The 12382-nt window shown below is 35.6% G+C and overlaps 4 protein-coding genes across 6 annotated transcripts; 1 reads left to right on the top strand and 3 right to left on the bottom strand.

The window, feature by feature from the left end:
* Positions 1-738: 738 nt before the first annotated feature.
* Positions 739-2782, bottom strand: REG (proteasome regulator gamma). 2 transcript variants are annotated; one of them, XM_076374471.1, is made up of 5 exons: positions 2627-2782; positions 1992-2024; positions 1444-1764; positions 1217-1353; positions 739-1063 (listed from the first exon to the last, which is right to left on the bottom strand). In XM_076374471.1, exons 1-5 carry the CDS (start codon positions 2648-2650, stop codon positions 841-843), a joined length of 738 nt encoding a protein of 245 aa, XP_076230586.1. In that variant the 5' UTR covers positions 2651-2782; the 3' UTR covers positions 739-840. The 2 variants fall into 2 exon arrangements, with proteins under 2 accessions (XP_076230586.1, XP_076230582.1); XM_076374467.1 differs by having other exon boundaries at positions 1992-2036; positions 2627-2762.
* Positions 2783-3254: 472 nt separating this feature from the next.
* Positions 3255-5798, bottom strand: Rpn6 (regulatory particle non-ATPase 6). The gene is made up of 4 exons (XM_031991758.2): positions 4984-5798; positions 4430-4824; positions 4023-4347; positions 3255-3922 (listed from the first exon to the last, which is right to left on the bottom strand). The coding sequence occupies exons 1-4, from the start codon at positions 5302-5304 to the stop codon at positions 3692-3694; spliced, it is 1272 nt and encodes a 423-aa protein (XP_031847618.1). The 5' UTR covers positions 5305-5798; the 3' UTR covers positions 3255-3691.
* A 410-nt stretch (positions 5799-6208) lies between these two features.
* On the top strand, positions 6209-9014 carry fu (STKc_STK36 domain-containing protein fused). 2 transcript variants are annotated; one of them, XM_031991760.2, is made up of 9 exons: positions 6211-6416; positions 6516-6639; positions 6773-6886; positions 6968-7119; positions 7184-7363; positions 7427-7571; positions 7659-8469; positions 8569-8759; positions 8842-9014. In XM_031991760.2, exons 2-9 carry the CDS (start codon positions 6523-6525, stop codon positions 8884-8886), a joined length of 1755 nt encoding a protein of 584 aa, XP_031847620.2. In that variant the 5' UTR covers positions 6211-6416; positions 6516-6522; the 3' UTR covers positions 8887-9014. The 2 variants fall into 2 exon arrangements, with proteins under 2 accessions (XP_076220600.1, XP_031847620.2); XM_076364485.1 differs by lacking the exons at positions 6773-6886; positions 6968-7119 and having other exon boundaries at positions 6209-6416.
* An 89-nt stretch (positions 9015-9103) lies between these two features.
* LOC116433561 (hatching enzyme 1.2) lies at positions 9104-10848 on the bottom strand. Its single transcript, XM_031991766.2, has 5 exons — positions 10166-10848; positions 9915-10094; positions 9524-9826; positions 9320-9453; positions 9104-9255 (listed from the first exon to the last, which is right to left on the bottom strand). Exons 1-5 carry the CDS (start codon positions 10383-10385, stop codon positions 9115-9117), a joined length of 978 nt encoding a protein of 325 aa, XP_031847626.1. The 5' UTR covers positions 10386-10848; the 3' UTR covers positions 9104-9114.
* Between the last annotated feature and the right edge of the window lie 1534 nt (positions 10849-12382).

Genomic DNA, 12382 nt, shown 5'->3' with positions numbered 1-12382 from the left:
AATAAACCTTGAAGAATTAACAAAAGAGTGCTCGTTGTTAAAAAAAAAACTGAGAAATATTACTGTTGGTAATACGGTATAAAACAAAGAAAATCTGAATACGTTCGCTTCCCGGCAGCATACAAATAGTAAATACGTTCTTACATATGTACGTGTTAACGTGATTTGCTTGCTAAGGAAAATTATTTAATTCCCAAGTTTTATAACGTTTCGATGAGGAGAGATTGTAAAACAATAAAATTTATACAATTATATCGGGAAAGTGAATGCGTTACTCGTGTACGATTAAGCTGCATGCCAGTAAAAATATGTTACTTCTCCAGCAAATGTACACGTTTGACGTAGCATGCTATTCAGTAGCATACAAACTAGTCACCATTAATATGCTTTTTTATTAGCATGTGTATCCCTGCCTTAACAATTGATAGCAGAAAAATTTTTTTCAACAAAAATTGAATAACATTTGTATTTATTAAATTCTGTTTGAAATCCTCACTACGAATCGATATAAGGAAATGATACAAAGGATAGGATTAAAATGGTTCTAAGTCAATGGAGAGTTGATTCACATTCTTGTTACAGAGGAAAATGTTTAATTTCACTTTCATGGATGAATTAATAAAATATTGATCTTTACATGAAATGCCACTTTGTGTATCGATCGAATAAATGAGCTAACACCCAGAAAATAGAACCAGAAAAATAAAGTAATTTCTACAATCCAGTGAAAAGGTCGTGAATAATGTTTTCTCATGTCATGAATGTTTTCCTTGATTTCTTTTTTTTTTTCGTTATCGTCCTGTACAACATCAGGTATAAATAATATGTATAATGTATAGTTTAATACAAGGATTGTGTATTAGAAGAACGAGGTTTTTTAATTTTCTCCAGATTCTTGATTACCAAGTCATGTAGAGAACAATAACGATTACGGACTTCACATATAACCAGCCACAAACTCACATACTGTTTTTCATCTAACTCCTGGACTGCTCTTCTATAGTCGCTAATGTGTGGATACTTGGCAACCTTACTGATAACCTTTCCTCTAGAGATGAAATACCTGCCAAATATAAAATTTGTTGTTTCATTACTCAATTTATCATTAACACTTTGTGATCTCCTTTTACAAGATTAAAGGGAAGCATGATTTCACCATATGAACAGCAAAGCGTTAAAAGAATTCAATTCCTAAAGGTATAATCATGAATATTACCTAGATATTTGATCAAAAAATCCAGCAGCTTCGCTTTCAACGGACTGTATTTCCGCAAGTGTATCTTCCTGAATTGATACTCCAAAATTATTTCCATCTTCTATTTTTGGAATTAAATAGGAAACCCACATTTTCAACTGAAAATTTATGTATGCGTGTACTTGGACTGGTATGTGATACAGATAAAATGCCTTCAACAATTAATGTTAATTCTTTGGTATATTTACCAAATTAGAATCTTCCAGCAATTGTCGAATATGAGGTTTAACTATGCAAATGAGATCGCACAGAGGTTTGTTACATGGTACAGGTCCATTTGGTAATGCCATTACTTTAGTTCCACTGGTATTGTCTATGCTATTGTCTGCTTTAGGTTTCTTAGCGGAAGGTACATATTCGGAATGATTAAGAATTATTGGATCTGGAATAGGCACATTTAAATCTTGATGAACATCCGACAGTTTTCTGTTACAAAATCCAGGTGTCTCCAATAATTCATTTAACTTGACAATCTTCTCAGGAAATCCTTTCAATAGCAGTTGTTCGGCCTTAACAATATATACGTATATACATAAACATATATATATATATACATATATATTTATATGTAATAATTAATGTTAATAATATATGTATATATATATATAATAATAATAATAATATATATATATATATATATATATATATATATAATATATGTATATTGACACATAATATATCTTGGAACAATTAAAGCAAAAGTACTTTGTAATTTAATAACATTTTAAATAATCACCTTTGTTTTAAGAGAATCTTTGTATTCTTGAACCTGTAAGACAAACTTGAAGGATAAATACATTAAATAGAATGATTATATCGAATCAAGATATAGTATTTTAATATAATTCTTAATAATATCTGTATATGTTAGACTTACAAATATAATACATAAAACTATATATTGTTGAATGGCAAATTCTAAATGACAAATTTACATATTTTGTTTCTAAAGTTTCTTGTTTAGCGCAACATGTAAGACAAACATATACAAATAGATAAACATAAAATATCAGGTACACTCTATGTACTTAATAGTTAAAAAAGGAAACTGTACCAACAATGCAAGTCTCTATCGTTTATATGTATAGTTTTGCGTGAGTATTAGTTATGATTATAAAATGAGTTCAATAATTTGCAAAGTGAACTATTTGAATAAGAAATACCCGTTAATATTAGAAACGGATTGTTTTTCGAAAATATTCTTAAATATTGTTAAAAAAAAATAAAAGCAAACATTTTCTTAGACATATTGATGCCGGCCTGTGTTAACCTAAACATTCTTGTTTGTAGTTTGTTTGACGAATGATGCAAACTATCCAGTTTAACAGATTTCAGTGTTGAATAGTAAAATCGTTACATAAAATATTTTACCTTCTGTGCCGTAGTATTTGCCATTATATATTCTACACAAAATAACTTTATAAAATATAACCACCCTGCCTCTTTGTTGTAACGTACAACTTCAAACAGGAAGTAGTGATGAATGCTCCTACTACGCTATCAAATCAGAATCTGTAAAATTAACACGATTATAATAATATTATGATTGTTTTATTTTTCATTGAATACTATAAATCATATTTTTAAGTATAGATACATAATATCTTTTTGGACAGTTTTTTAACGTAAAATAATAATTACACAAACAAACATCATATGCAGTTTTGTGTATCCATTTCTTTGACTTTAAATAATGTACATAATTCGTAAAATAACGTACGAAATATCTTTGAATATGATGTTTGAATAATTAAGATATCTAGAAACTAGTATAAAAGTAGGTGGCAAAACAGATTATATGTATTTATATGACTGATACATATCAACAATATTTAATGTTGTAAAGAGGAAATAATAATTACACCTACTTGATCGGTTCTCTTGTAAAGGTGATGTGTAATTCAAAATGTAATGGTTATTTAATTAATAGTGATAAAAATTTGCGCACGTTCACCTTATTTTTTAATAACTCGAGTGGGATATATAAATGAATAGCATATCATTTTATATAGTAGTACTATATTTTATAATTTGCACAACACTGTGTTATTTTTTCAATTTTTTTTCCGGAAGAAAAAAAGCTCTTTGAAAGAAGTACTAATGCATGTGACATTTTACAGTTATACAGACATACATGTACAGCAAAAAGAATGAATGCACATACTGGCATCTGCTATACATGTTATAATGTATGTGTAAACGAAAAAAAGTATTTTCAATTGAACTGCCTAAGAGTTTAAAGTAAATGGTATTCCAGTTCATATAGCATAAAGGAAATAAACATATTTAAAAGCAGAAACGCGTCATTTTAAGTAATATATAATGAATATTGAAATATACGATTTAAATAATTTGTTAAAAACACGAAACGATAGCTGATGGTAATAATAATTATAATAATCTGGGCTGTTAAAAGAATGTATATATTAAACATGGCTAAGTGAGTTTTTTCGCTTTTTGATAAAGTGTGTCTACGACTTTTCCCATACTGTGTATCGTATCCAATGCGAGTTCGTAAGTTTTATCACGCGGAGTATCCTCGAAAACAATTAGAACACCTTCGCCTTGATCAAGAACGCCTCTCAATTTTTTATCCAATATCATTTGAGAGAGTTTCTTTTCCACTTGGGCGAGAGGTAATGATATGCAGGTAGCGATGTGACTGACCTATTTTTTTTAACAAAATACGAAATTAATGGAAGTTTAATAACTGAAGTAAATTTATTTATATGGAGTTCATCTGAATTAATATAGGATGCCCATCTACCTGTACACGAGAATAAGGTTCAACCAAACGACACAAGTTTTGTTCAAGCATGGCATCGTACAGAGAACCAAGATGAGCACGTACAATCACATCATCTTCTAACTCATCGCGATACTTTTTTACAGCAGTCTGAAAGTCTGCTAACGATCGTCGATGACTTGCTTCTGCAACTGCTCTCATTGCGTCTAAATCCCGGCCTGCATATTTAACTGCTAACTTTCCGGACATAATCGATTGAACATCCTCGGGTGTGCGTAACATAATCTTTGACAATAACATATATTTCAGTGCTGTTAAAGCTTTGGGGCTCTCAACACTATCGTACCTACAAAGAATAGATACACTGACAAACTGCACAAGCAAGAAAAATTCTATGATGAAAAATCACGTTAAACAAGATCATTTACCCTTCAAATGCCTCATAAAAATAAGAATATGCAGTTTTGAAGTCTCGCTCGTCAGCAGCATGTAAAATTCCAGATTGTAAATCTAGAGCAGCCTGCATTTTGGGTGGACAGTAAATTGCATTAGCTGTTGTCCTAGCACTGGTAAGTGCTGCTCTTGCTTTTGCTAAATTACTTAGAGCATGGTACGTTTTACTTTCTAATAATTGAACTTCAACTAATAGTTGTTTATCGTCGAGTTTCTTAAGTTCCTTGAGTAAAGCTGATCCTAACTGCAACGCCTCGCTGTACATACCAGTATCAAAGTACAGTGCTATCAAACGTGCCTCCAATGACTGTCTTAAAAATGTTCGACGCTCTTCCTTTGCCCATTCTATACATTCCTTACACAATTGAACCTATGGAAATGATACATTATGAAAAGTTGTGTAACAAATCATAAGCAAAACGTGTAGGCCACTCACAGCCACTATAATAGACCAATATAGTGGTTCCGAGTTACCGGTTAATTTGACACTTGTAATACAATTTAATGTTAAATATCTATATATCGGTACCTCAATTCCAATACCAGCTTCTAGGTCCAAGAAAAAATCTACTAATGAACGTACAAGCTTAGCGGCTTTGGCTTTGCTAATTAAACTAAGAAATGGTCTAGTAGCTTTAATCAATTCGGCCAATTCCTTTGCTTTGCCTTCTTTCTTGTAAAGTTCACCAAGATGTAAAATGCCTTGTTCTTTTACTCGAATATTGTCTTCATCATCGTCAGCGATACCAATGCTAGGATCGGAGATGATCTCGTTTAAAAGAGAAATACCTTCACTGCGATTTGTCATTGAAACTGCCTGTGCTCTTTCAAATAGCACTGCACCAGCCATTGCGACAATATTTACGTTTCAAGAGACAGAAATCTGATCAAACAGATAACCTCTTTCACTTCCCTATTGCTGTAAAGATAATTTGTCAAATGAATGTTTAACTTTCTTTCAAATTCTTGAACACACGGGCGATTAGCTACGCAGAATTAATTTAAAATGTTAAACGTTGTATGCATTTGTACACGCAATTACAGGTAACGATTAACGAACGTAAAATGAGTTGTCACTATCCCTTTTGATCGTTTGATCTCCAAAATCCCAAAACTCGTGTCACGCAGCTACGCGAGTCAATTCAAGTACTCGAAATTTATTGAAATTCCTAAATGAATGCAGTTGAAATATGATACTTAGTTTCCCTTAATTCTAAATATAGGATTACATTTATACACTATTAACTTTCAAATTTCAAATGTTTGAATATACAGATGATATTTGTTACTCTAAACTCTAAACGTTGTGTTTCAATAGCTCGCAATTCTATATACTATGTATAAAGAAAGCAAAAAAGAGAGAGAGAGAGAGAGAGAGAGAGAGAGAGAGAGAGAGAGAGAGTGAGTGTGGTGGGGGGGCTAAAGGATTATGAAAGATAAAAGTGGGACAATAAAAAAACCGGTGTAACATAACATTGTACTTTCTTCGTATTAACTGTTTTTCCAATGCATTACTAGCAGAAAATATACGCTTACTTAGCTACAATTACTAAATACCCAATAAGTAATACAGTTGTTTAAAGTAAAAGTAAATGTCGTCCGTTGTTTCAAAGACAACAGCGAGACGGCACAGGGGCAAGAGGGGTCTCTCGCTAGGGATTTTGTTTATGGTTTTGATTGGTTGTGTGTAACTATATTTTGACGAATAACAAATTAGTATCGAAAATGAGATGAGACAAAATGAAAGCTGACCAATACGAGCCGTACTCTGCGCGTTCCCCCACTACCTACCTCTACTCAGGGAGCTGGTTGAAACTGTGTTTTATCTCGCTGTAAAACATTTGAATTATAATTATAATGTGCAGTATCACAGACAAAGAAAACATAATATCTCGTTTATTTGAAGTTTGAGAGTCTAACGTGGAATGAGCAGCTCATGAGAGCAGTAATCTGAGTATATAGGTAGTACTATTATGTTTTTGTATCGAAGTTGTGTGATTTTGTTTACAACAGGTTTACGCATGTTTTTTTGCTGAATGAGCTATTATCTCTATTGTACAGAAATAGAATGGCACTCGGAGCATATACAACGTATGAACTGGTGGGTGAAGGTTCTTTCGGACAAGTATTTAAAGCGAAACGATACTTTGACGGTGAAACAGTCGCCATTAAAGCGGTTCAAAAGGTAAACAAACGTCTGTTGATCGACAGTTTTGGTTTTTCTAGTTTTTGTTGTCTGGTTACAATAATTTTTTATATGTATTTTCCGATATACGCCTTTATTTTAATGATCGTATCATGCACAAACGTTTATATAGCATGGTAGAACGGATGACGAATTAAAAAGTCTTCGTCACGAATGGGAAATTCAACGTGAGCTACAACATCCCAACATAGTACCAATATTTGGATGTTATGAAAGTAAAAATGAGGTAGACATACGAGTTTAGAATAAATATATTATGCGTTTAGATGCATAATAGTAAGTAAAGTAAAAATAAGTTCTTCTTCAGATATGGGTAGAGACAGAATATGTACCTAAAGATTTGCATAAGGTATTAAAAACTAGTAAAAATGGACGTCTGTCCGTTGAAAAAACACAGGCGATAACTTGCGATTTAGTGTCTGCATTATATTATTTACACTCAAAGGGAATATTACATAGGTTAGTTATATTAGAATTTCTCAAAAGTTTTCAGTATCTATAAATGGTTATCTCTGATCGTCAGGGACATTAAGCCACAAAATGTACTTATTAAACCAAATGGCCAGGCAATGCTATGCGATTTTGGATTTGCTCGTAGTATGAAAACAGGAACACGGGTCTTAACTTCTATAAAGGGTACACCATTGTATATGGCTCCAGAACTTATAGAAGAACAGCCTTACGATCATAACGTGGATTTATGGTGAATTTGTTTCTTAGATAATCAAATCTGATGTTCCATAGATACGAATCGATGTACTTTCAGGTCCCTCGGCTGTATAGTCTTTGAAATAGTCACAGGTGCTCCACCTTTTAATACAAATTCTATTTTACATTTAATCAGATTAATAAGAGATGTACAAATAAAATGGCCGGATTTCCTTTCCGATATCTGCAAAAGTTTCTTACAGGTAGTAATAAATGTAAATTAGCACGTTAGAAACTGAAATTGTCTTATTCGATCATTATTGACTCATCGATAATGTATTTGCGAACAGAGATTGCTACAGAAAGATCCTTCTCGAAGGTTAACCTGGCCGGCCCTTTACTTACATCCTTTCGTGAAAGACGGGGTTACAAAAGTCGACAGAGATACGGGTAACGCGTCTCTTGTTCCGAAGAACGATTTAACGAAAGATGATTCTGTACCAAGAAACAACAGTTTATCCGACTGGAACCCTGTAATAGTCGAAAGTAATATAGAAAACGAAGAATGGATCGCGTTCTTGCAGAAGTCCATGGAGGAAATCATGGACGGTGAAATGGACTCGTTACTTCAACAAAACTGTGTCTCAGTATTCGTATCACCGTTGAGAAATCCACGAGCTAGCTTTCGAGTCGTTAAATACGTAGCTTGTCTTTTGTCCTTACCGTTTGTTGTTTCAAACGATCAGCCGAAGGACTGTCTTGATAAGATCGAGCAAGTATATTTAGACGTTTGGGTTGTACCGAACCTCGTCTTTGCACTGAAACTGTTCATGTCTAAGGGATCCCGGAATATAAACAAGAAATCGAAATCAGAAAACTTGGAGAGTAATTTCGCGACAAAATGGAACACGAACCGCCTTGAAACTTTGGAGTATACGATACTTGTACTTTGCAGACTAATTCACAACCAAAAGAGATTTCTTACTCAGTTTTGCGACGCAATTTATACTGTGAACGGGATCGAATTTCTGAAAGAATTGCTGAAATTGAGAGAGGAACGGATTCTCGGGAACCTTGTTGCGATTTTCAACGAAATATTGCGATCTCAGCCTGAAAATGCAAATCTAGTGAAAACAGTTGTTTTAGTTTGGAATAAGCCAGGCATGTATTTCGATGGGTAATCATTATTTATTTGTTGAATCGAATGGAAAGATTTATTATCGAACTGCATGAGTTTCACGTTAATTCGCATAATCGTAGAGGATGCGGCGGTGATGCTTTGCCGCCTTGTAGCAGCAGCGGACGATGTGACCGCTGCAAGATGTTGTTGCTTAATTAGGCTGCTAGGTGGCTGTTTTCGTACGACTTTGGAAAGCGTGTGGTCTAATGTATTGAGCGTAGGGATTTTAAGCGCAAGATCGTTAAACGACATTAGACCGGAATTACCCGAGGTAAGTAGAAAGTACGGATCCGAAATGTTGTTAGAAAAGAATACATATTCGGAAATATGCTCGAGGAACTGTGGATTTTTAGACTGGTGAGGAGACTAAGGGATTTTCTACGACTGAAATCGACTAAAGATGGACAAAACACAAGGGATGATGCGTTGCAAACAGAAGCTATAATCTTTGTCTCTTTTTTCAGACAGATACGAATTTTTTATATTTTGTATATGACTCGAAGAGAACCTTTCACTGTGAAACTTTCGTTGTCTTGATTATTATTTCATTAGTTTGGTATGGTGTGTGATAATATGTCGTTAGTTTGGAAGCACGTTTTATTGAAAATCGAATCGATCCCATAGCCTCAAGATTGAAAGTAAGCGGCCGTTAGTTTTGGAATGTTTTCGGATGATAGGTTGCGACATTCTTCTTTATACATTGCTTGTAACTTTAATATATCCTTCCCACTGAGTCCTTTTCGTTGACCAAGCTTCACTCCCTTCTTCTGTGTAATAGATTGATATTAAGAAACCGAAAAGAATCAAACGTATCGCGGGATAGATACTTACTTTTGGTGTAATGGTCGGTTCCCCGTTTTTCGAAAACGCATGAGAACTGTAGTGCATCACGCTTGTGTAGTCGTAACTGATTCCATAGTCGGTAACGGTTTGATTGTCGTATTTGTTAAAATTATGTTCTTTGCCTGCGTAGAACGGGAAAACGGGTATACGGATGAATGAATGAATAGATGAATTAGCGGATAATTAATTCACCTGGTTTTACGTTCGTCCAATTTATCGTGACCCATTGGTCACGATCCGATGCGCTTTGTTGATGGTAAAAGCCCAGTGCGTGCATCAGCTCGTGAACAATAACACCGTGTTGCACGCATCCTGGTCTTTGTAAATTTACCATTTGCCCGCGATCGTGTCGACCAACCAGTGACCAACAGCCGGACATTTCCCCCTGTATAGTGATATAGTCGACATCCGTTTTCTCGTACGGTCGGAAGCGTAAACACGTATTCTCATGGTACTCCTCCATAGCACCCTTGATCAACTCGATCTCTTCTTCATCTACGAACGTGTGTACAGATGGATGAAATAAAGATTCTACGATTTCACTGTTCCGAAAGTATTTGAGCATTTTCGAAAAGTCTTTTACCGAATTCCTCCTTGATGTAGTACGGCACGATACCAGCAGGCCAACGAGATGTAGGTTTCGCTAAACCATTCTTCGATTCGACTTTTTCACCCGGAAGAAGCATTATGTCTCCTTCGAACAGACCGCTCAGTTCCCAAATATTCTGTCTATCGTCTTTTGACCAAGACTCTATACGATTTGCTGTTAGTCGAACGGACGAGAATAACAAGTATTAGATTTTCAGAGTTTTCCCGCGGTATCACGATACTTACCGATAGTTTGGTGCGCGTGGGTTTCAGCAAAGGTGCCTCGATGCTTCGGTATCGGTGGAACAACCGGTACGGACGCCAGTACGGATTCGTTCAAATCGTCTTTGTCCAGTTGATCGATCGTTTCCGAATTTCCGCTATTAACTTGTATCAGCAATGCGACCAGTGGCAAGATTCTCAGCCACGATAACCCGTCGTTTTCACTGGCAACTGTAAGCTGCATTGTTCACGCAAAAGTCAACTGCTTACAAGAGAAACTAGATCGCCGTTTGTTCGTTTTACGGCTACAAGTTGATTGAACCTTTGAACAAGACGAACGTTTAAACGTGAAATATTCACCGAATCGTTATATATTCACGGAAATACTCATGCTTGAAACATTTAACATTCATTTCGCGTATCCCGTTATCGAACATCACTCGACAGAACTTGTTTCTTACTGATAACTGAATCGCGAGCACCGCCGTTTCCGTCGATCCTGTAAACACAATTTCCACGTAAAACAGTTGATTAGCATTCGATCTGTTCGGATATTTCAGATACACGAGTTTTCCGCTGGTCAATTTTCCATTAATCTCGTTAATCTCATTAATCTCATTAAACTCTCGTTAATTATGTTTCCTAGCCGCGTCGACACGTCGATGCAAATCCACAGAATAATCATGATAAAAGGATCGCGATGTGAATACCGACTTGGCTTTTTATCCGTAGTTGTAGTTTATCTATTCGTAGTTGGCATCCACTCGTTAAACTCGTATTATCAAAGTAAGTTGCAACTGCTCGATAAAACGTTTATTCGAATGGAACTAGAGGTTCGCTTGTGATCGTGGCAGAACGCGAAAGCTTTTTAGAGTGTTCTTTTCTTTTCGGATAAATCATCCCACTCAGAATCGAAAATATACGAGTCGGTTCTATCGGAATCTGGATTTCGTAGAAAGTTGCGGAATTCGGAAGGAGGAAAGAAGAATGTGCTTCGGTACGTAGACCGTACGCAGCTTCTTCTAATTGAATAGAGCCATAGGGAAGACGAGGAGGCGTTCGTATCTACAAATCTTCGATTTCGGACCCTGGAGGCAATAAAGATCATGGTGTGTCGCGGTGTTGGCATCGAATATGTAGGTCAAAATGATTCGTTGGTCGGTCATATAATTCAGTACACGGGCACACTCTCGTCTCCGAGTCGTTTCGAACCTTTCGCATTTTCTTGTAGCTCTTACAATCTGTGTTCGATTATGGTTCCTGTGCATTTTCTATCTTTCCGTCAGCGTTACGCCGCTTTACAGCTACACAAAGTTGAATACCCGGTGCAACCGTTGCCAAGTTAATGACAATTGTTCGTCTGCACGATGATTGATCTCTAGAAAATAGTTTCACTGTGCAGGTGAAATTATTATTGAAAATAATTAGTAACGATCGAAATAGAATGAACTGATTTGCGATAGAGAATTCTAGTCGGAACGAATTGTTATTTCATTTGGTTTTGCGATGGTTGCGCGTTGTCTCTAACGACTTGCTCGATTTCTATCCGGTTGTTATTCGACACTGACAATTGTCGAAGAATAAATCGAAAAAGAACTTCTGCTTGAAAAGTCTTATTCGAAACAGCATTGAAAGCAGGGTCAACGACCAACCTGTTCCAGATTCGGGTAGCTCCACGTAGCCTAAATTCTAACAGAACCTCTTGGAACCGCAACCAGGAAGAATGGTTATTTCACATTTGTTAGAAATACGTCTACTTATAATTTGACAAGTATTGTACATCTACCAAGACAAAGTAACTCGAGCGTATTCCTCCTCTTTTTTCGTGTTCAGGATTCGTTCCGAGTCGAGTCGTATCGAACTGGAGTCCAAGTCCGAGTCCCTGTCCTTAGTTCGAGTTCGGACACGAGCACGATGAGTCTGTGGTTCCCACTTGTTCCTTTCTTTTTAATATCTATTCGACGAATTGTTCTGTCATTTGCGTAAAAACGATAGTAATATTGTCTTTTGCTGGAGAATATCGTTTATTTTAGTAAACAGAAGTTGCAAGGAATAGTTGTACAGACAATCGACGAAGAATAGCGAAGAAATGTTGTCACGTTCGAATGAAAGCTTTCATATTTTTGCAAAATATTGGGCATGCTTTTCAAGTACACCATGTTCCCTCCGAGTCCTCTGATTCCTCATGAACCACTGACCCACTGGGACCAGTTGGAAATATCGGGACCGTCTCGAGCCTTG

The sequence above is a fragment of the Nomia melanderi genome, chromosome 1 (assembly GCF_051020985.1).
Source record: "Nomia melanderi isolate GNS246 chromosome 1, iyNomMela1, whole genome shotgun sequence".
NCBI lineage: Eukaryota > Metazoa > Arthropoda > Insecta > Hymenoptera > Halictidae > Nomia > Nomia melanderi.
Note: the sequence above shows the minus strand (reverse complement) of the source record. Positions and strands in the feature narration are given on the sequence as shown.